General features: G+C 35.0%; 1 protein-coding gene across 2 annotated transcripts in view; it reads right to left on the bottom strand.

Annotated features, from left to right (window-relative positions):
* Positions 1-8364: 8364 nt before the first annotated feature.
* rb1cc1 (RB1-inducible coiled-coil 1) overlaps positions 8365-25425 on the bottom strand; it is a 36618-nt gene continuing 19557 nt past the window's right edge. The window contains exons 15-24 of one of the 2 annotated variants that reach the window (XM_087309973.1): positions 21351-21528; positions 19123-19231; positions 16260-16545; positions 14776-14835; positions 13653-13707; positions 13486-13533; positions 11639-11697; positions 11437-11564; positions 9704-9774; positions 8365-9316 (exon numbers count right to left, since the gene is read on the bottom strand). In XM_087309973.1, coding sequence (XP_087166099.1) covers positions 9239-9316; positions 9704-9774; positions 11437-11564; positions 11639-11697; positions 13486-13533; positions 13653-13707; positions 14776-14835; positions 16260-16545; positions 19123-19231; positions 21351-21528 — 1072 coding nt within the window. In that variant the 3' untranslated portion in view covers positions 8365-9238. The remainder of the gene's footprint in view (positions 9317-9703; positions 9775-11436; positions 11565-11638; positions 11698-13485; positions 13534-13652; positions 13708-14775; positions 14836-16259; positions 16546-19122; positions 19232-21350; positions 21529-25425) is intronic. The other variant, XM_087309974.1, reaches the window with a different exon arrangement.

The raw sequence follows: 25425 nt of genomic DNA, 5'->3' as shown, positions 1-25425 counted from the left end.
ATTTTTTTTTACACTGTAGACACCAAAACAGGTATTTATCCTTGACCAACTTACATTACATAATCAAAATCAAGTATCTGTATAAAATAATACTTCTAGTTTCATCAAATGTTGTCATTTTGAAATCAAATTTGGATCAAATTCTCTATTCGGACCTGTTTCCTCGAAATTGAGCAGTACAAGTTCTATAAAGATGCAAATAATTAATCTTGCAAAAACGATATGTTCAATCCTGGGAGCACCTTGACCTTCTTAACTTTCAGGAGCTTTGATGTGGAGGCTGAAGTGCGAGTATGAGCGCTATCCTGCTGAAGAATTTGCCCTCTCCTGTGGTTTGTAATGTAATGGGCAACACAAATGTCTTGATACCTCAGGCTGTTGATGTTGCCATCCACTCTGCAGATCTCTCGCACGCCCCCATACTGAATGTAACTCCAAACCATGATTTTTCCTTCACCAAACTTGACTGATTTCTATGAGAATCCTGGGTCCATACTGGTTCCAGTAGGTCTTCCGCAGTATCTGTAATGATTGGGATGCTGTTCAACAGATGATTCATAGGAAAAATCTTCTGCCACTTTTCCAACTGATCAACTAGAAGTCTAGTTATTATTTGTTGCTCTTTTCAGGTTAAAAATACCGTTAACTAGCAGCGTGGTGGCACAGTGGGTAGTGCTGTCGCCTCACAGCAAGAAGGTAGCTGGTTCGAGCCTCGGCTGGGTCAGTTGGCATTTCTGTGTGGAGTTTGCACGTTCTCCCCGTGTTGGCGTGGGTTTCCTCCAGGTGGTCCGGTTTCCCTCACAGTCCAAAAACATGTGCTATAGGTGCTATAGGTGAATTTAATAAACTAAATTGGCCGTATGTGTATGAGCGTGAATGAGAGTATATGGGTGTTTCCCAGTACTGGGTTGCAGCTGGAAGGGCATCCGCTGCGTAAAATATATCCTGGATAAGTTGGTGGTTCATTTTATATTATGATAATTTAAAAAATACAGCATAATGAATAACCCTCCACTTTTTGTGTACTTTTTATACAAATAAAAGTCCAGGAAAAATGTCTAACATGAATAGAGGACTTTTGATTGCAATACTGTGTTAGTAAATATTAAAACCAACACCCAAAAATTAAAACTGTCTTCGTTTCCTCAACCTTTAGTTGTTCAAAAACCTGTTAAGCACAAAAAAAGATATGCTGAAGAATCTATAGTAGGAAAAAAAAATAATATGGATTGTTACAGGTGTCCTGAAATATTTCTTTTGAGTTCAACAGAAAAAACAGGTTTGGAAAAGGTAAAGAATGAGTAAACGAAGGACAGCGGGGACCAAAGTAACATGAGACGAAAGTAACAAAGCGATATTCTCGAAGACCTGACAACATTTGATTTCCAGGCTATAACAGCACATTCAGCATGCAACCCTTGATGGAGCTGCCAATTATCAGCTGATTTTAAGAACGTGTCTCGCGGTTAGATCCGAATTACTGTTTTAAGTTCAAAAATTAAATTATTGTAGTGGTTCTTTTTTTTTGCATAAAAAACAAGTTGTGTTTGTCTTTTCATGCATCACAGTAATGGTCAATCTACAGGTTATTTAATGCAATAACACATCCTTAAGTTTGAAATGTCTAAGTTTATCAGTATAAAAGTATATCAGATTTAAATGGTAAATGGAGTTCCTGTGGTAACCCTGTTATTTGTGTCCCACTGCTAATAGCCATGGCTTATTTTTCACATCTACATTAGAGTTTTCAGAGTTTTAATTCATATGTTATTTGAAATTAATGCATACTGTCAATAATAATAAAACAATATTCAAAAAATTGTAAATAAATTTTACATTTGGCATTGTTGGATTGCTTCTGAAACATTTGATGGAGCTGAAACTTCAAATTAAAATGCTGTTTAATATTGTTTGCAAAAACAAAGGACAACATATGTTTGAAATTAACATTAAGAAGGTCATAGTCAGATATATTTAAAATAATAAGATTGAGCCAGTAAGTCTAGCAAATATTGTTGTGTTACTTTCGTCCATGCTTATGGGGTCAAAAGTAAACAACCTTTGTTTAAGCGTTGTTCACTGTTCCAATTGACTACTCTTTTATTATGTTAGGGACGAAAACATCCACTGAATAAAATTGCTGTAAAAATGCATCAGATAAATATTGTTTTCAAATTTTTTTTTTTTTTTTTGCAAAAATCGGTTAATCAACATCAGTCCTGATTAAAATTACAAAATTATAGGATTTTAACTCTTTAATTGCCAAGTTCACAAATGATGGCACTGATTTGTTAAAAAAACACACACAAAATGCTGTATTTTCAATATAAATATTATATATAAATATATATATATATATATAATATATATATATTTTTTACCTTTTATCACAGTCTTGGACATGTAAATGATTAGTAACAACATTGGCTTTGATGCATTGTTAGATTGTCATTTTTTCTCCCTTATTTACTGTTGGTGGTTGTTTTTGCCCCTGTAACTTCCATCATAACCACATTTGATGGTGCATAAATACACAGCCTTTGTTTGTATTTACTCCTTGTAGTTCTGAGAACTAAGATGCATATTTTGATTTTCTCAGACCCCTCAAGGGAAGTGCGTAAAGGTCACTCTCACCCACTCAGACACGCACTTTAAGAGATGTTTCAAATTTCAGAAGGACCATGATCAGTCTTTGACGAGAATAAAACATCACATACACAATCATTCTATTATCCAATCAGCTCAAGAGCAAACCCGTATTAATAATCAAACACGTCATACCTTCGTTTTCATCGTCCCTCCACCACCCCAACTCCACACTATTAAACCAGATACCTATTTAAATCTGAGAGGGGAGTGTACTGGAGCCGGGCTAGACACTGCGCTCAGACCCTATCTCTCTTCATCCTGATAAGGGGAATAACGCGAGTTAGGGTGTCTTCTCGAGTTCAGAGCCCTCTCCTTGGACAGCACGTTAAATACGCATATTCTATTCAGTCAAATATCTGTGAGTGTGAACTCGTGAATTTGCTGCTATACTCCATAAAAAAATCCAGAAACTACACTTTTTTAGCACAGGCCTATCTAAAGGGTGAATGGTGCCAACTGATGATCGACAGTAAAATTGACAAATCTTGCCTCTTCCCAACAGGGAAAACCAGCATAAATCAAAAATGCATGATTATATGATGTCATGGTTTTGTAATGAAAAATGTGGTTATATTAGAAGTCAATGTGGCAAAAACAGTCACCAACAATAAATTAGGGAGAAAAAAGGAAAATGAATCAAAAGCAATGCATCAAAGGTAAAGTTGTTCCACATGTTCAAGACTTTAATAAAAAAATGTAAAAATCCAGCCAACAACTATTTTTTTTAATGAAAATATGTAATTTTGTGTGTGTTTTTCACCAAAAGATTTAAAATCCTGTCATTTTCTACACAATTTAGTAGTTTTGATCAGGACTGAGATGGATTAACAGATTTACGCCAAAAAATAAAAATAAAAAATGATCTGATGCATTTTTACAGCAGTTTAAGTCAGTGGATGTTTTCATCCCGAACATAACAAAAGGGCAGTAAATTTGCCCTGAGTGTGTTGTTAGCTTTTTTTTTCTCAAAATATGTGTCAAAATACGGTGTCACGAAAAATCATTCTGCTAGCTGAAACACAGAAATGTTATGGCCAAATTAAGACTCAAAATAAACAGTACATAGGAGTTAAAGTGAAGTTATATTGGAGCTATATTATTTTCTTATATTAATTAATATTATAAATAATAATTATATATTGTAGTGTATTTAGGGTTTGTTTAAGTGGGTTTATATGTACATATATATATATATATATATATATATATATATATATATATATATATATATATATATATATATATAATCTCCGTACAAACAATTTAACTTGTACTTAGCATAAAAATAAAGGGGAAAAAAGTATTATGTTTAGAAATGTGTTGAAGAAATCTTCTCTCCGTTAAACAGAAATTGGGGGAAAATATAAACAGGGCGCCTAATAATTCAGGGGGGCTGATAATTCTGACTTCAACTGTAGATGCAATGTAACTAAGATTTAGCTTTTTAAAAATACCACTCTGATGACAAATAAAAGTGAGAAAAATCTCCTGACAAAAAAAAGAAAAAATCAAAAGGCAAAAATATCATCAATGGCAAATCAATTCAACACACGATCGTCCTTTCTTTCTTTTCTTTTTTTTTGGTTGTGGTGAATCAAGCAGCGTTTGGAAGGATGTCACACCAGCGCGAGCTCTAGCGATGGGTGAGTCCCGGCTCCACAGTAGGGGGCTGTAAACATTTACACTGAGAGCCTGTCCGTTCCACATGCTTCTCCTTCACCAGCAACCTCAGCATCTCGCGTTTAGTCATTCAGGCCTGTCCCGAGATACTACGAATCACACCATCAATTTATGAGAACGCCATCCAAATGTGACAGCCGACTTATGCTAAACGGAGCAAATAAAGCAAAACATTGCCGAAACACCCCTAGGCCCACATGGTACCGAAGGCTCGGCGGAGAGCTGCTATGCTCCCTGCTGTGAACTGGGAAAGTGATGTTGGTGCGCCGTGCTCCTCCAAGAGGGTAATACCGTTCCCGGGCCCCGTCGAAGCCCTTTTTGAAGTCTGTTGCGTGTAGGAGTGTGCCAGCGTTAGCACACGACACTAGCTAATGCCCCTACAAAAGCCAAGGACCGAACCGAATAGAAAAAAAACACACTCACGACATATCTAAGTTGGGAATAATTCCCCTCAGAAAGCCATACCTCGCTCACCGTCGCCTTCGCTATAGCAGGTTTAAATTTAGCCAGTTACGCAAGCGATAGACAATAGCAATAAAATGGATCCCATTAATTCCTGACATGTATGGGCTTGTTTTCTATTCATTAGTTCAGTTGACACAATAGAGGCGTAATTCTTTTAAAATCTTCCGTTCTGCTCGGTTGGAAGTGTTGCCAGTGACTCAAGAGCATCAATAGGCGATGATTGCAAAACTTATGTAAACAAGTACTTACAATCATAGCGGTTCGCCGCATTTGCATAGAGGAGAAACAGAATTAGGGGCATATTTTTGGGTTTAAAATCTCCCAACTGGAAAAATACAAACCTTTCAGAGGATGATTTAAAGTCAAACAGGTCTTTAAAATCACATGAAACTTGATAGTGCTCGATTAAACAGTTCTGGTTAAAATGCATTACACATATCTGATAATAGATGATTGGATTTATTAATATTTTTTTTCAGGTAAGAGGTTGCAAACAATTTACAGTTGAAGTCAGAATTATTAGCCCCCTTTGAACTTTTTTCTTTTTTTAAAAATATTTCCCAAATGATGTTTAACAGAGTAAGAAAAATTTCACAGTATGTCTGATAATATTTTTTCTTCTGGAGAAAGTCTTGTTTGTTTTATTTCAGGTAGAATAAAAGCAGTATATTTTTTTTTAAACACAATTTTAAGGAAAAAATTATTAGCCCTTTTTCTTTTTTTCTTTTTTGTTTTTTTGATAGTCTACAAAACAAACCATCATTATAAAATAACTTGCCTAATTACCATAACCTGCCTATAGTTAACCTAATTAACCTAGTAAAGCCTTTAAATGTCACTTTAAGCTGTATAGAAGTGTCTTGAAAAATATCTAGTCAAATATTATGTACTGTCATCATGGCAAAGATAAAATAAATCAGTTATTAGATATAAGTTATTTAAACTATTGTTTAGAACCGTGTTGACAAAAATCTCTCCGTTAAACAGAAATTGGTAAAAAAAAAATAATAATAAACAGGGGGGCTAATAACACTTCAACTGTATGTGGGCTGAATTGAAACAAACTAATTAAATGAAGTAATGTTCAACTAAATTAGTTTGTTAGCATTCAGCCCATATAAAGTGTTTGCAACCACTTACCTTAGAAAAAAAATCGTAAATACAATGGACCATTTGTCAGTGTATAGCTATATAAAAATAAACAAAGAGATCGATTGAATAGGTTTAGTTCCTTGAGATTTTCTGGATTTATTAGGTTTAAGTTAATATATACTGCTCAATAAATAAAGGGAACACTTGGAGTTAAATTGTGTTATTTAAGAGTTCTCTTTGTTTTTATTTGTTTTGTTTTTAGCAGTATATATAGCATATATTAGTTTAATAAAGGTCTGACAACATTTCTTTTAGGTTTGTTCTTCCAGAAAATGACATGTTCAGGCCTGTAGCCAGCTTATTGAAAGGGGTGGTTCTAGTTTCTGAAAAAGGGGAACTATTTTTTTGCAGTTATTCGCCTCACATGAAGTCTAAATACTGCATTTTAGAGACATTTTAAGCACTAAACTTTGCTGGATTAGCTTTTCGGATGGTGATTATAACCACCATACTAAAAATATTTCCTACAATTTTGTCAAAGTGCTTACTACACCATTTCATTGTGAAGTATTTATTAACAAATTAGCATTTAAACTGTAAATTACAGTTTTATAAATGTTATGGAGTGTCACAGCGGTGCAGTGTGTAGCACGATCGCCTTACAGCAAGAAGGTCACTGGTTCAAGCCCTGGCTGGGCCAGTTGGCATTACTGTGTGGAGTTTAAATGTTCTCCTCGTGTTAGCGTGGGGTTCCTCCGGGTGCTCCGGTTTCCCCTACAGTCCAAACACATGCATTGTATGTGAACTGAATAAGCTAAATTGACTGTAGCCTGTGTGTGAATGCAAGAGTGTATAGGTGTTTCCGCTGCGTGAAACACATGCTAGATAAGTTAGCAGTTCATTCCGCTGTGGCGACCCCTGATGAATAAAGGGACAAGGCCAAAAAGAAAATGAATGAATAAATTTTATAATTAGCATTTTAAATGAAATAAATAAATATGAACAAAACTTCTATTTAAATACAAATTTATTATCATCAATCATAAAAAAGAAAGGAATCTGGTAAAACTTGTTTTAAACAAAAACTGTGTAGCCTATAGGCAAATAAAAAACTGGCCATCTCATTCAACTCTCCTCAGTCAGAACTTGGAAACTTGAATATTTAAAAATGTAATTTGTATTAAAGTCTTCTTCTATTGGTTATTTTCACAATTTATGATAGCATAGCAGTGAAAAAGGGGACAAACGAGCATATGTAAAAGCTAAATTCTGGACTTGTCAGTGGGGGGACGAATCTTTCGAACTACCTGAACTCCCCCTTGCTACAAGACTGCAGTTTGAGTAAAAAAAAAACAGCAAAGCTAAATCATCGAGGTTGAAAACAACTTATTTCTTCAATTTTTTAAATTTTTACATTTTTAAAAAACACTGATTATTGTGTTGTCCAAAAAAAGTATTTTGTTATTTTTATGCATTTCATGCTCAATATTACATTTTTCATTAAATTAGTAGCTTAGAAAATAAAATAAAATGACAAAGTAAAATAATAAAAAATAACATTAATAAAAATTTAATTTTATTAAACAACTGTGAATTATATATCCAAAGAATGAATTTTCAAGTGCTCTTTTTCCCCCATACCTACATATACACTATTTATACCATATATAATGCAAATGAGATGGGCGACACAGTGGCTCAGTGGTCAGCAATGTCACCTCACAGCAACATGCGGTATAGGTGAATTGAAAAAACGAAATTGGCCGTAGTGCATTTGTGTGAATAAGTGTGTATGGGTGTTTCCCAGTACTGGGTTGCAGCTGGAAGGGCATTCACTGTGTACAACATATGCTGGATAAGTTGGCGGTTCATTCCGCTGTGGCGCCCCTGATGATTAAAGGAACTAAGCCGAAGGAAAATGAATGAATGATGCAAATAAGCCCTTTTTAATCAGTTTACTAAAGATAGCAACACTAACACCCAACGACAGAAGCCGACCAAAGTCTAAAAAGATGAGCAAATTTGTTTAACAACATGTTTATGATTTAATTAGAGGCATAATTCTTTTGAAAATCTTCATTTTGCAATAGGCGGTGATTGGAAAAACTTGCAAGTACTTGAAAACAAGCACTTGCAATCATAGCTGTTGGCTCATTTGCATAGAAAAACCGAAACGGGGGGCATATTTTAGAGTTTAAAGTACAGGAAAAATAATGTTTAAGAGCAAATATACTCACAAAACTATTTTCATTATGCAAAAACCCTTCGCATCGTCTTCAAGCATCAAATCCAAAGCCTTTATTGTACTTTGATTCAACAAAAAAAAAAGCTTAAAGATACATATATCTTATCAGCAAAAGCTATCCCAAATTAAAATAAGCTATCCCAAATTAAAATAAGAAAATGCCACTCAATTTAACAAAATAAGGTCATTTACTTCTCAACGTGGCCCAAAACGAACTCTGCGAAAAGGCAAACTTTTGGGATCAAACCTTTATTGTTTTGAAAACTCTAAATTCTTTTACAATACAGTAATTTTTTGTTACTGGTGTGATCTGATGGATAATATACAATGTCGCTGTTAAATTCAATAAAGACACACATTCACAAACATGAAATATTACTTTCTATATTTCAACATCCTACAACAGGGAAGATATGTGCGACTTTTCTTCAGACGCTTGTTTTCCAACAGCACAAACGCCTCCCTTTTTGAATCATCAAAGCATCGTCTTTTTTTTCTTCTCTCCCCCGAAAGTGCATCTGAAGGATTGCGAGGCCGTCCAAAATGTACGTCATAATAAACAGGCGGGTCGTACTGTGCTGCGAGTTAACAAGCAGCAGGTTTTTTTTTTGTCGTTTTTTTGTTTGTTGTTTTTTTTTAACCGATACCTCCGACTACAACGCATACCCGGACAAGTAAATAAAAAGAAAATATTATCTATACGCATGCCGTGACCATTCCTCTGGCAACATTTACAATACATTAATATTTTCATAGCCTTCTGAAGTAAGTAAGCTCGACTGTGATAGTGTTTGACCATAATATTATTATTAATTATGAACTAATATGTAACATCCAAATGCATTGTTGTTCATTGTACAGACTTGTTGCGACGGCGTCAAAACCGTCCATAAAGTTAGAATCATTTGGTCCACATTTACAAATCCTCTGCATATATATATATATATATATTTATATATATAAAAAACAAGATAAAATGGTTTGCAACCAAGCCAAAAAAAAAAAGAAGGGAAAAAATGGTTTTGACTTCGTAGGATGAGCGCGCTTGCTTAAAAAAAGCCATAAAAACATATGGAGCTCATTACAATGTGATCGATTTGTACACAATTACACCTTCTTGTTCCATGGCACGGCCTTTACTCTGTAGAATTTGGTGCCGAGAGGAACTTTGAAGCGGTTTTGGGCCTGGAGACAGATAATAACAAATAGACATGTTTAAAATATATCATTAGAATAAATGACATAATTGAATGTAAGTGCCTGCAGCAGTGATTAATAGCTGATTACCATTATATTTATGTCATTTAACATGCAGGATTAATTCCACATGCACTCTCTCGTGTGCCTAATTACAGTGTTGCGAATATCCGCAAATGTTTGCATCTTTTATTTTTGCGTCTTTGAATGTGAATCAAATATAGAGCAGAAATGCAAGGAAAAATATCTGGTATTATTTCATTGAAAGATGTCGCTGTTAGAGTGCGTTAATGGTTTTCTAGAAAAAAGGCGGGAAAATTATTTAGCCAAATGAAATCAAAACACACATTTGCATGAATAAGAGAATACCGCTACCTTTTTGGCTTGGCAATATTCCTTCTCCATGACTTTTCCCAGAACCCACGGCCGTCTTGTTGCTCCTGTCGCTAGAAAAAGAAAAAAGAAAAAGGGGGAAAAAAAGAAAGAGTGAGTAATATTTGACTAAAATAAAAAAGGTGTGAGGTAAAAGACAACTACAAAATACTTAAAGTATAATGCTTTCTGTTTTTGATAGCATATATATCAAACACAAATTTAGCTGAAATATTTACAGAAAAACAGTAAATTCGAAAAATGTATTAATAAATAAATACAAATAATATGTAGGAATCATTTAAATAGGCAAATATGTACTTATAAAAGTCACTGAAACAAATAAGGCTCATATAAATACATCATATTTTAAATAACTGCTCCAAAATGGGACTAAATCTGTACTAATGTGTGCGTGTGTGAAACTGAATTGTACTCAAATTAAATATATTCACTAAATCTGTACTAATGTTGTGTGCATGTGACTGAATTGTTCTACATAATGCAATATTTTCACTAAATAAATCTGTACTAATATTTTGAGTGAGTGAGTGAGTGAAACAAATTGTACTCCAATGGAATATATTCACTAAATCTGTACTAATGTGTGTGTGTGTGTGTGTGTGTGTGTGAATTGTACTGCATACCGGTATATATTCACTAAATCTGGACTAACGTTGTGTGTATGTGTTACACTGAATTTTACTACATAATGTAATATTTTCACTGAATCAGTACTACTGGTTTTGTTTGTGTGTGTGTGTGTGTGTGTGTGTGTGTGTGTGTGTGTGTGTGTGTGTGTGTGTGTGTGTTTGTGAAACTGAATTGTACTATATAATGGAATATATTACATACTCTTGTTATGTGTGTGTGTGTGTGTAAAACTGAATTGTATAATACTTTCACTAAATCTATAGTATTGTGTTTGTGTGTGTGTGTGTGTCTCCGACTGAATTGTACTGCATAATGGTATATATTCACTAAATGTGGACTAACATTGTTTGTATGTGTGTTAAACTGAATTGTACTACATAATGTAATATATCTACTGAGTCTGTATTACTGTTTGTGTGTTTGTGTGCGTGTTGAACTGAATTGTACTATATAATGGAATGTATGTGTGTGTGTGCGCGTGCGTGTGTGTGTGTGTATGTGTGTGTGAAACTGAATTGTACTCCATAATGTAATATATTAAATGTATACTATTGTTGTGTGTGTGTGTGTGTGTGTGTGTGTGTGTGTGTGTGTGTGTGTGTGTGTGTGTGTGTGTGTGTGTGTTTGAAACTGAATTGTACTCCATAATGTAATATATTAAATGTATACTATTGTTGTGTGTGTGTGTGTGTGTGTGTTTGAAACTGAATTGTACTCTAAAATGGAATATATTCACTAAATATATACTAATTTTGTTTGTGTGTATGTATGTGTGTGTGTATGTGTGTGAAAAAAATTAATTGTACACCACAATGGAATATATTCACTAAATCCTTACTATAGGTGTGTGTGTGTGTGTGTGTGTGTGTGTGCGTAACTGAATTGTACTCAAATGAAATATATACACTAAATCGAAACTATTGTTAAATCTATACTATTGTTACTATTGTACTAAATCTACTAGTGTGTGTGTATGAATGAAACCGAATTGTACTCCAATAATGGAATATTTTCACTAAATCTGTATTGTTGCGTGTGTGTGTGTGTGTGTGCATGCATGCGGGCGTGTGTGTAAAACTGACCTGGTTTGAGGTCCAGTGCAGTGAGAGACTCCGAATGCAGGAAATAAAGGGTGGGACCAACAGTGAAGAGAACATAATTATCGTGCCTCTCGTCCAGGATGATGAGCACCAAGTCGCCCACCTGAAAACTTCAAAAAGCAGAGGTGTTCAGAACAAAAATCAGCAGTTCACACCATTAACGCTAATATCTAATAATACTTACTCTCGAATGGCGATTTTCTCCGAGTGCCGTGATGAAACGGATGACATACTCTGTGACATCTGTAAAAATAACAATGAGATTACAGTTATATTCAGTAGGAAATACGGTTGCGTGCATTCTGCAGTTATCACAGAATCAAAATGCATGTACTATATTCTCTTCAGTTGATAAATCTCACAAGTGCTTCTGCCAGTGCATGGAGGAAAGAGTTTGTATTTGAAAACAAATGTATGTGTGCCATCTAGTGGTGAGGAGTAGATCAACACATTATTGGTAAATACACACAATAAGGGCTTAAAAAGGCATAATAAATGACTATATTTAATATCTGTCCCACACACATACATTGAGATTTTTTAAACGTGTGCTTGATTTAAGGCTTGTTAGTAAATGAGCTGATATTCAGTCAGGATTTGATTACACATGCATTTTTCAGCGCTTGTTTTGCAGGGTAAATGCATCTTGTGAATCTGCCCTGAGCAGTCAGGACGCTAAACAGTGGGTTACACATCTCCTAAGATACGTCTCGTGGCCAACGATTGCAATTTTCCTAAAGAGATTAAACCTATTTGCTGAAATAGTCCCAAGGGGAGATGTAATTAAATTATATCAAAGAGTCTCGTGTGTTAATTAACTGCTGATAATGTGCATGTTTTTACTCCCAGAACACAATGTAATGTATATGAACTGTACAGAAATAGCAGGAAATGTGCAGCGTTTTGCTTTAAGGAAAGATATACATCATGTATATTTAGCTTATTGGTAGATATTTATTTTACTGCGTCAGTCATTGACCTGCATCAATCAAATCTGTATTTTTTAATCATCACTAATTACTGCTTTTAATTAACTGTTCAAGTGGCCAATTATAAACGGAGATCAAGCAGCAAGGACACTAATCCAGAAAATAATCAATTTATATTAAATTCAATGATGTTTTCAAACAATTTGCTCATTCATTCATTCATTTCCTTGTCGGCTTTGTCCCTTAATTATTCTAGGGTCGCCACAGCGGAATGAACCGCCAACTTATTCAGCAAGTTTTTACGCAGCGGATGCCCTTCCAGCCACAACCCATCTCTGGGAAACATCCACACACACACTCATACACTACGGACAATTCAGCCTACCCAATTCACCTGTATTGCATGTCTTTGGACTGTGGGGGAAACCAGAGCACCCTGAGGAAACCCACGCGAAGGCAGGGAGAACATGCAAACACCAACTGAGGCGAGTTCGAACCAGCTTCGCCCCTTGCATATTCATTCTTCAGCTTAGTCCCTTATTAATCAGGTTGCCACAGTGGAATGAACCGCCAACTATTCCAGCATATGTTTTACGCAGCGGATGCCCTTCCAGCTGTAACCCAGTACTGGGAAACACCCATAAACACTCACATTCACACACACTACGGACAATTTAGTTTGTTCAATAACCGCATGTCTTTGGACTCCGGGGGAAACCAGAGCACCCGGAGGAAACCCACGCAGACACGGGGAGAACATGCAAAATCCACATAGTAATGTCAACTGGCCCAGGCGGGACTCGAACCAGCGCCCTCCTTATAAATTGAATTACAAAAATTCTGGGTTCCACACAATCGATTTGAGTTGGGAGAACATGAAGGAATTATGTTTAATTATTATTTTTTACAAATTTAAGTGGAATGAACATAAAACAATTTGCCATAAAACAAATAAAACAAGTTGTCCAAAAAACAAAAACAAAAAAAAAACAGGAATTGTATTGTTTCAGCTAAATTTAAATAATTAGTTTAAACAAACAGCAAACGTTATTTTTTGAGTGAAGCGCACACACTCGCATGCAACTAATGTTAATATATTTACCAATCTTTGACTGAGTCTTTTGTTCTCTTCCTCCTTCATATGCAAGGTCTGAAACACAAGAATAGTTGCATATAACAGGATATGTTAAAGAAATTAAATGATTAAAAACTCATAATGAAAGTCATAATGAAGCACTGCATATTTATTACAAAGAAAAGTAAAATTACCCTTTCCAAAATCAGTATGCGCTGCTTCTCTTCAGAAAGCATAGAGTTGTCACTGCTAAAATATACAAAATGAATGTCACAAAGTGCAAAGATTTGTAAATCCTCATCAACTATTACAGAGTAGGATGCTTCATTGATAAGACCTTCACTACCTGACAAATGTCTTGTCGCCCATCCAAGTTTTAGAAACAATGAACAATACCTTGACTTCTAGTTGATTTGGCATCAGAAGTGGCTTATATGAAAGGCAAATACCTCTAGATTACGTTTATTTTACCTAAACAAAATAAGATCATGTCTTGATTTTTAATTTATTTAATTAGGACAGCAAAGTCTGACTTTGTCTGGACAAAAGTCTTGTCACTTCCCAGAAATAATGTACTGTACAGAATATAAAGTAATGAGGCATTGGAAAAAGAATGAATATTGTGTGTGACTCCCATAAGCTTGGAGGACTGCATCCATACATCTCTGCAATGACTCAAATAACTCATTAATAGTCATCTGGAATGACAAACACAGCGCTCTTGCAGGACTCCCAGAGTTCATCAAGATTTTTTTGATTATTCTTCAATGCCTCCTCCATCTTACCCCCAGACATGCTCAATAATGTTCATTTCTGGTGACTGGGCTGGCCAATCCTGGAGCACCTTGACCTTCTTTGCTTTCAGGAACTTTGTTGTGGAGGCTGAAGTATGAGAAGGAGCGCTATCCTGCTGAAGAATTTGCCCTCTCCTGTGGGTTGTAATGTAATGGGCAGCACAAATGTCTTAATATATCAAGCTGTTAATGTTGCCATCCCCTCTGCAGATCTCTCGCACACCCCCATACTGAATGTAACCCAAACCTAGATTTTTCCTTCACCAAACTTGACTGATTTCTGCGAGAATCGTGGGTCCATGTGGGTTCCAATAGGTCTTGTGCACAATCTGCAGTATTTGTGATGATTGGGATGCAGTTCAACAGATGATTCATCAGAAAAATCGACCTTCTGCCACTTTTCCACATGATCAACTAGAAGTCAAGTAATTATTTGTTGCTTTTACAACTAAGGTCAACAACTAGACTTTTGTCAAGTAGTGTAAAAGAGTACGTGTTTTTCATGAAAGGAAACATTCCTCACCTAAAGCAATGACTGGACTCACATCTCTCCTCTTCTATCTGATCTACACTGCTTTCCTGTCTCGAATACATTCAGCTGCTTTAAAAGACAAGGTCTACAAAACAAGGTCGATTCTCCTAACTTAATAAATTAATATAACTATCAAATTAATATAATTATCAAATATTTTTTAATAACTATGGATGAATTTTCAGGCTCCGTTCTGTTGTTCCAACATATACAGTTATGAAATTATTCATACCCCTGGTAAATAATGACTCAAAGTTTTGGTTCAAATGTAAATAAAAGTTGAGAAATATTTATTTTTCTCCAGACAGACACCTCTTTTACATTTTTCTTTTTGTGTTTTGGCAGAAGTCAATGTCATTTGCGGTAAAAAAAACAAACAAACAAAAAACTTGCTGGTTGAATAAAAGTAACTGTCATAATTTGTGGTATGAATAAATATTTAAATTTAATAACAAACTATATTAAGATTAAGATGCATTTATATGTTAAATTAATTTTTAATATCAATAAAATTGTTTAATATTTTAATAATTATACATTAGAATATGTTTTTTCAAATATGCCTATACAGAGATCCATCTACCTAGTAGTACCCATGTATAAATTTAGATTTATGGCAAAAAAAATCATAGAAATCACTACATTAGAGTAAAAACGCCAAACTATAAAATGCATGAGTAATAATAATAATTATTATTGTTAAATTATTCATAATAATGATGAAAATGCTTGATTTACCATAATAAACATCTTTTTCTATTTATAATTTGTATATGTTTGCCTACAATTAAGTTCAAAACCTGCAAACTAAAACCTCATTCTGTTGTAAAGCAAATACAGTTGAAGTCAAAATTAATAGCAATCCTACAAATTTTCACAGTAATTCCTTCAATATTTTTTCCTCTGAAGAAAGTCTTTTTTTTTTAGGTTGGCTGGAATAAAAGCTTTAGTTTTTGTTTTACAAAAATTGTTTAAAAGTCCATTGTAAGGTCAATATTCTAGCACCCTAAAAAAAAAAAAATTTAATGCACCGTCATCGTGACAAAGGCAAAAGAAATCAGAGCTCATGGTATTAACAAACCAATAACTAACAATACTAGCTAAATACACTACTAATTAGCCAGTTATTAATAATTAGCAAGGTGGAAGCTGTGTTTAGGTTTTGGGTAGGATTAGAGATGCAGGACATACTTTATAACTATGAATGAACAGTCTTAATAATAGACCGGTAATAAGCCAGTAGCATGAATCGTGACCAAAACTAAAGTGTTACCATTCCTACCATCTCCTTCAGCTTATTCAGCTCATACTAGTATAAAATCAATCACTTCTTAACAACTAACTCAGCATGCTGTAGAAACTCGGACAGCTTAAGAAATGTTTGGTGTTATTCAGGCTTTATTATTTTATTATATTTAATAAATATATCTAATTATTTTAGCGGTGTGATGAATATTTGACCCGCAAACGCTTACTGCACTGTCATCATGCTGGCCTCCACTGCAGACTCCACCCTCTCCTCGTCTCTGAACGCAGCCATGGATATCAGTCTCTCTGGGTCAGGGAAGGACGGAGAGAGAGCGTCCACTTGTGCAGGACCACAAGCGCCGTGAGCCTCCGCCACCACAGGGACGATGGGATTGGGTGGAAAGAAGGACGAAGAGACGAGGACGGTGCTTCTCAGACGGTTGAGTTCCTCCTCCAGCTGCTTCTTCTCCTGGAGGATAGAGGCACGGTCCTCTGAAAGTGTTTCAATCAGGCCTGCAAGGAAACATCAAATAAATATATGAAATATTATTGGACACATTTTACAATAAGGTTTTAATAGTTAATGTCAGTTAACCCTTGTGTATGGACAAATTTCACAAGACTTTTGCTGTGCATTCACACCGAAGGCAGCGAGAGCCTCAAAGTAGTTCTCTCTGGCCCCCCTGGCGGCAACTCTGCCTTAACTGCTTCGCTCAAAATTCGCGAAATTGATCTCATATCTCAACACAATCTCACGGCAATTCGTAACTATTTCATTTAGTGGCTAATTCGTATGAATGCGTACGATCTAATTCGTACAATTTAGTACGATTTGCTTATCCCCCAATGACGGTTGGGGTTAGGGGTGGGGTCAGGTGCCACGCCTCCTTTTTAAAATCGTACCATTTCGTACGACTGAACTCGTACGAATTCGTACGAATTAGCCACTAAACTGGCAAAACGTAAAATACTTACGTTTTCTCGTGAGATCAGGCTGCATATTTAAAGGGGCTGTTGCAGCATATCGGCAAATCAGTTACATTCCCAGATAAAACATGCTTTCTAGCTTGAAAACTTTGCACACTTTTTAATCAAATTCATTTAATAATGGAAGATCAGGTTGTTATGTAGAGTGTCTTAGCTCCACTTATCCATTATGTGTCCATATTTCTGAACTGTTCTGAAGCAGCAGTACTGTTTTGTATTGTCGTTATAGTTAGCACGAGATTCCTGCAGTTTTTTTTTTTTTTTATCTATCATACATTAATAAATAACATTACTGCACATCAGTAACTCGCCAGTAACCTGTAAGAAAACATTGGAAATAATTGGATATCTGGCAACCGCAATAATCAAACCCTTGGGAACAATTGTGGTTGGAACCAAAGTTCACAGGACTATGTTCTCTGGAATCCTCTCGAATGATAGACTTCTACATCCAATTAGTTTGCCGTTGAACTGTCATAGCGCATATAGTTGACTTGATTTCCTTGACCTCCACACCAACGAATACGCTCCTTGCCGATGGCTCCTATTGAAAATGAATGACTTCCGGTTACTTTGACACTCTCGCCACTTTCGGTGTGAACGCAGTTATGCCGTAACTTTCAAACCCTTAAAAGTTTTTAATATTTATATTTGTAAAAAAACTTGTTACAAAAAAAACCCAAATTACCGCTTATGTGAGGTGTTTGTAATGAAGAGTGTATGGGGGCAGGACAGTAAACTTGACATCGCTGTCTTCTTGCTGTCGTTATCCATCTAAAAAAAATTTTTTTTCCTCTAACTGAAAAACAGCCATTAGCATTTAGCGATCGAGCTCAAGCGCATCAAATGTAGAGCGTCTTGAAAGGGGCGGAGCATGTCAGATACTAGAGAGAATTTGATCAGTTATGATTTGATGAGAAACTGAAGTATGAGGTGACATGAATAAGAGCATTGCTTCATTCAGGCATAAGTGACAAACAACAAGCTTTACATGTTTATATCAGGTTTATATCGCCTAAACTTGAATTTTGTCACTGTTTTGGTGTGCACTAGATTATAGATATCCTAGAAACTAACAATACTGATAATGACATCTAAAAAAAACTTTAGTTTAATTTCATGGGACCTTAAAACTATTTTTTTCTGCAAAAATCTGTTAATCAACCTCAGTCCTGACACCAAATTCTAAACTTGTTTTTAAAAATGCAGAACTTTGACTCTTTAAACATCAATTTCTGAACATTGCTGATTTCGGTGGAAAAAAGCACACCAAATTACGTATTTTCAATATAAAAGATAATTGTGGACCGATATACAGTCTAAAGACATGCGGTGCATGTAAACTGGATGAACTAAATTGGCCATAGTGTATAAGTGTATGTGTGAGTGTGTATAGGTGTTTCCCAGTACTGGGTTGCAGCTGGAAGGACAACTGCTGTGTAAAACATATACTGGATAAGTTGGTGGTTCATTCCACTGTGGCAACCCCTGATAAAAAAAGGGACTAAGCCGAAGAAAAATTAAGGAAGGTTTTTTTGAATGTTTTTGTCCCAATTACTTCCATTATAATGACCATTTCTAGATTTAATACGGAGTTATATGGTGCATAAGCATAACATTTTAAAAGCATGTTCCCAAAATAAATGTCAAAATAATATGTCACCAAAAATCTGTTTTCTGAAGAACAGAGAAGTATGTGGCCAAATTCAGACTCAACAGCACCCCATAGTGGATGGAAATTCCCCAACATAACATAAGGCTTAACAACATGAATTTATAATGAAAAAGCATTTATTAATAATCATTGTTCAACATTTGCCAATGCATTATTCAAATCCAAAGTCATGCTTGTTAACATTAGTTAATGCACTATGACATGAACTACTGTGTCAATGAATGACTATTTTCTTTAACTACTGAAAACAGAGATGATTATATACTGTAATAAATGTACTGTTGATTGTTTGTTCATGTTAGTAAATACATGAACTAATACAATCTTATTGTAAAGCGTTACCAAATTATCTTTATTGTTTGCACCGACTATTTCAGGGTTAGTTAGCTGAAAATCTTCTGAAATAATGGATATAAGATGTTGTTTACCTTTATCTTTCTCTTGCTGCTGCGTCACGCTTTTCAGCTTCTCTGTGAGATCACTGATGATTTGTTCTTTCTTTAGTTTCTCCCGAGTCAGAACGGTATTGAAGTTTGTCTAGAAGTGAAAAACATGACACATGGTAAAATGACAACTTTTAAGAGTACATTTATAAAATATTATGTACAAAATATATTATTTTATATAGTTTAAATAAAGTTATGTTTTTTTCTCAACATAACAAATTTTTTAATCCGTTATTTTCTGCTCATGATGAGGATGTTAGATTATGATCATGTTTTAAAAATCTGAATCCTTTTACAGTAGCTTTTCTTAGTCACATGGCCTTTTGCCATATCTAAAAGTAAAAAATAATGATAAACAATTATAAACAGTTATGATTTTTCTTTTATTATTCAGGTTTATTTTATTCTTAAACATTGGTTTGGGTTTTAGGCTTATTTAGGCCCCAATTTTTATTTATTTTTATTTATATTTATGATAACAGTAAATAATATTTTACTTAATATTTTTCAAGACACTACTGTACAGTTTAAAGTGACATTTAAAGGCTTAACTAGGTAAATAAGGTTATCTAGGCAGGTTAGGGTAATTAGACAAGTTATTGTATAGCGATGGTTTGTTCTGTAGACTAAAGAAAAAAAAATAGCTTAAAGGGGCTAATAATTTTGTCCCAAAATTGGTTTTACAAAAATTTAAAACTGCTTTTATTGTAGCCGAAATAAAACAAATAACACTTTCTCCACAAGAAAATATGTTATCAGACATACTGTGAAAATTTCCTTGCTATGTTAAACATCATTTGTTAAATATTAAAAAAAGAAAAAAAAAATCAAAAGGGGGCTAATAATTCTGACTTCAACTGTATGTATATATATATATATATATATATATATATATATATATATATATATATATATATATATATATATATATTTATATATATATATATATATATATATATAAATGTATGATGTATATATATATATATATATTTTTTTTTTTACAAATTACTACTACTCTCAGGATGGAAATTTAAAAACATTCTTTAATGATAATAAAAAAAAATTATTCATTTTAAAAAAGAGATCTGGATCTCCACTTGCACTGTAATATAAATATATAATATAATGTGATTCTTTACACAAAACCAAAAAAGAACAACAACAACAAAAACATTCAGCGAGTAATATAAAAAAAACTTTTTAAAAATCCTGCAAAATATGTTGATAAATCAATTTGTCAGAACTGCACACTGTACCAAAATCAAAAACTATGAGGCCAGCTTTCATCCTTTATGCCATGATATTTGGTTTCTCAGAACATTAAAGGGCACCTATGATGAAAATCATTTTTGTAAGCTGTTGTGTGTAGATATAGTGTGTCTACTGTCATATTGGAGTAATAGAAACACAAAAAGTCTCTTTTTTAATTTCCTGACGTTAAAATAGGATCCAAATCCCTCCCATTTTGAGGCCCACCACAACATGATGCAGGAGTGCGGCTTCCCCACCCACCAAATTGATTGACACGTGCCATGTCTCTATAATAACATGTATATACAAGTCCACAGAACATATTTTGCAAAAAAAAAAACTAGGATTTAAACATGTTGCAACACTCTGTGACCATCTGCACATCAATAATAAATTTGACAAGTTTACAAGGTTTTAAAACAGAGCATGTTTATAATAGAGTAAAATCACTTTTGTAATTCTTAACTGCTATTATCACCATGGCAGCATGGTGTCAGGAAATGTGCATATGTGTGTTTGTGTACTGCAAATGGCATTTGTGTGTGACTCATCATTGCAGAAAGGCTTGAAAAACTCCACCGCAAATACATCAAATAAACTTACTTAGTATTTTTGACTAATTAGTTGTATTTGAGCTTCATTCGTGTCTGCCTCTGTCACTGACTGCTGTTTATCTGACATAATGCATAAGAAGCGCGGGAGCGGTGGGCAGGGAGAACCAGCTCATTTGGATTTAAAAACACAGGCTACAAAAACAGCTACATAGTCCTCAGACACCAAAATGGGTTCTATAATTCTATAATAAATAATCTGATGGGTATTTTGAGATTAAACTTTACAGACACATTCTAGAGACTAAAGTCCTATCTTACATCGTGTGAAATGGGTAAAATAGGTGCTTTTTAAATGGAATGAAAACAAAAAACAATCCTGTAATTAGACTTTTCTTTAATACTAACCTGCTGCTCAGCAATTAGTGAGGTCTTCAGGTTCTGCATCTCCTCATTCTTTGTGCGCTCCAGGAGCTCTAGTTTGGCCAAGAGTGATGCCCTCTCCTCAGTCCACTGGCCACTGTCCAGTGATACTGCAGTTTCAGCCTGAACACCGGCCTCTGTCTGCTCAGCAGAAGATGCCACTCTGAAACACAGAAACACATGTGAGAATAGACCCCACAGATATAAGAGATGAACCTGCTTTCCTTAACCAGTACTCCAGATCATGCTTTTTTTCAAAAGAATAAATAAAAAGCAAATTAAAAACAGCAGCTTATGTACTGACACTAGGAGGAATCTAAATAAATGAAGAAAATATAATACATTTCTAGAGTTTCAAACCTTCATGGTTTGCTTCTTCCAGGGTTTATAAACATACAGTCTTTATTATTAGCCTAAATCATCAAACACTGGGACTATTTCTAAAGCATTTCTTACTGGTAAAACAGAATAAATAAATAAATAAATATTCAGAAACCTCCAATTTAGCGGGATTGGCGTAAGACTTGAGCACAAATCTGTTTTCTGTTTTTAATTAATCCTCATTTTACTGGCGCATGTAACAGGGTTATCACGTTGCTTGCTAATTTCGACTTAAGAAATGTTTTAATGAAACGGTTTACAGTTTTTGTTGGTTCTTTTTGACGCGCTAATTATTCACACGAGTGAAAGAAATCAGAAACTGTAAATGAATGCATGTGTATTCGGCATTTAATTAACTCCAGAGTTTGAGGTAGAAGCTTTCATCTGAGTGGATTATAGCAGTGCTGTTTCAGTGTCATTTCATTTGACCTTGGAAGAAGCTTGAGTTGGGAGGTTTATTTTAGAAGCAAATCAACAAGAAAGAAAATAATCAAAAGAACCAACACATTTTTAAGCAAAACGTGAATACCTAATTCCACATAAATGTGCAACACTGCTTTTGCATAACTCCTTTTTAAACATTAATATTTCATTTTACTTGAGCAGCAAATCAGCATATTAGAATGATTTCTGAAGGACCGTGTCCGTGTGGCACTGGAGTAACGATGCTGAAAATGAAACTGCGACAAAAGAAAAAGTTTACACGGTTATGCTGTTTTTTGAGTGTAAATGTCTTTGCACACTGAAGTTTAAAATTTTATAAGAGTTTTTTTTTTATTATTCATATGTGAAAAAGTCATCGCGTAAACGAACATTGCACACTGAGTCTGATGCGTATTAATTATTCCATTACAAAAAAAAACTAAATATTTCGGAGTCAGTTCAAGCAGTGATACTTTGTTCTTCTCTCTTCAAAGTAGAAAAAGGAATATGCTACATATTGTGTTCATCCAATACTGCACAAGAGGAAGGAAAGTTCAGCTCATTATCAAAGAGCTCCACTATGCACGAAATGCAAAATTCATTTCAGCAAATTAGTTAAATTTTGATGCATTGCTTTTGATAGTTCACACATTCACGCAAGTAAACAAATCTTGAACAGACACTGGCAGTACCATAGAATTATAACAGATTTTGGCCGTGTTTATGTGATGCTTTCGATTATAATGTCTCTGGGTAGTACGTCAAATGTATGGACAAACACACATACACACACAGAAACATACCAAGCTGCTGCAGGAGAGAGTCAGTCACTGAATCCAGCATATAGGGGTTCTTAACTGTCCGGCGCATTCTGTCTTATTATATGCACTGTGTTTGTCAAAGTTATCAGTAGCTTAAATGACGGCATTCTGTGTTCAGCTTTTTGCTCGTATGGTGGCTCTGAAAAGTCAAAACACCTCAAGTTGGCGCCAATAGCCTAGTGGTTAGTGCGTCGACACAAAGCACCAAGGTGCTCACGGCGACCCGAGTTCGATTCCCGGCTCGAGGTCCTTTGCCGATCCTTCCCCTATCTGGGTAGTACGTCAAATGTATGGACAAACACACATACACACACAGAAACATATCAAGCTGCTGCAGGAGAGAGTCAGTCACTGAATCCAGCATATAGGGGTTCTTAACTGTCCGGCGCATTCTGTCTTATTATATGCACTGTGTTTGTCAAAGTTATCAGTAGCTTAAATGACGGCATTCTGTGTTCAGCTTTTTGCTCGTATGGTGGCTCTAAAAAGTCAAAACACCTCAAGTTGGCGCCAATAGCCTAGTGGTTAGTGCGTCGACACAAAGCACCAAGGTGCTCACAGCGACCCGAGTTCGATTCCCTGCTCGAGGTCCTTTGCCGATCCTTCCCCTATCTCTGCTCCCCACACTTTCCTGTCTGTAAAATATCCATTGTCCTATGACAATAAAGGTGAAAACCCCGAAAAAATAATTATAAAAAAAAACACCTCTATATCACTATATAAGATGCAAAGACACACCTGGTTCAATTTTTATTATGATGGACGAAAATTTTAAAGGCAGTGTGTCAATACAATTTACAAAACGTGAGGTTGAATTTATTTTTTACCATGCAAAAATTATGGACAAAAATTTTGGAATCAGTGTGCTTTATTCTTAAGACTGCAAAAGTAAAGTGTAAATTCAAATCAATGTAATTCTGGATCTTTTAAATACAATCCTCATTCTTGTTTTGTTTTAAAGTAGATACTTTAAAGTTTCTTGCACAGATGTCTGTGGTATAAAAAGTTAAATAACTAAAAGAGTGAAACCTGTTAAAATTTAGTATATTAAAAGTAGAGAGTAGTGGGTTTCCTCCGGGTGCTCCGGTTTCAACCGCAGTCCAAAGACATGGGCTATAGGTGAATTGGGTATGCTAAATTGTCCGTAGTGTATGAGTGTGAATGGGAGTGTATGGATGTTTCCCAGTGATGGGTTGCAGCTGGACGGACATCCGGTGCGTAAAACATATGCTGGATAAGTTGGTGGTTTATTCCGCTGTGGCGACCCCAGATTAATAAAGGGAATAAGCCGAAAAAAAATGAATGAATGAAAAAGTAAAGCAATAAAAAACACACACATATACAGTTGAGGTCAGAATTATTAGCCCCCCTGAATTATTTTTCTCGGTCTCACACACAGATAAAGGCATCTAAACGTGCACAAACACACCTTTTAAACTTAACAAAAACTCTCAAAAACCTTTACATTCTGCTGTGTCTTTAATATGGTGTAAAGATTATTATGCTTTATTGAAACATCAAGGAGGACACAGCAAAGAATGTTACTATAATTTAAAACAACTTTATTATTTTATGCAACACCCTTACATTTAAAAGGGAAACATAAGGGCGATAATACGCAAAAAGACCCCATAAGGCTAGATGTTTTCTTTCCCTTATTTATTTATTTATTTGTTTGTTTGGCGCATGTACTCATGTGCGATCGGAAAACTGTGCCCGACTCTCCTTTCACTCCGGCCCGAAGCCCCAGCTGGCCCTCTTTGGCCCAAGGTATTCGGCGGGCCGAAAAAGGCCGGCCGCTGGCCCCAAGAAAGCCCCGCTTTGACCCGATTAGGCCCCGAAAGTAACAGTGGAAACGCGACTGGCCTTGGCTCGCCCTAACTCACTCGCTTTAGGTGCGATAGTGGAAACGCGGCTATTGTATAATGATTGTTTGTTCTGTAGACTATCGGAAAACAATATAGCCTAAAGGGGCTAATGTTTTTTACCTTAAAATGTTTAAAAAAAATCTAAACTGCTTTTTTTCTTGCCAAACAAATATCATTTGGGAATTTTTAAAAAAGGAAAAAAAACAACAAAAAAAATCAACAGGGGGCTAATAATTCTGACTTCAACTGTACATTAAATTCGGTTCACCCTAAATTTATTTCAAATAAAAGCCTGAGGTTTAAATTTAAGACAGATATCACAAAAAATCTTCTTTTGCGAGTACTACATCAACAAAACAAGCTAAGAGAACATACTCGTTTATATGAAAGTCAGTTGTTACAACCAGTTATTATATATGTAAATATGCATTCCATGTTGGAATGTCTGTCTTTGTTTTGGTCTCTATATCCTGCCCACTACCAGTTTACTCAATAATATTTCAGCACACCGCATTTTATTTCAGTCCTGAAGGGCACCTAAATGTATGTGTGCTCGACTGAAAATAT

This window comes from Danio rerio, chromosome 24 (assembly GCF_052040795.2).
Source record: "Danio rerio strain M-AB ecotype USA chromosome 24, GRCz13ab, whole genome shotgun sequence".
NCBI lineage: Eukaryota > Metazoa > Chordata > Actinopteri > Cypriniformes > Danionidae > Danio > Danio rerio.
The sequence above is the reverse complement of the archived record's forward strand: the minus strand, read 5'-3'. Positions and strand labels throughout refer to the sequence as shown.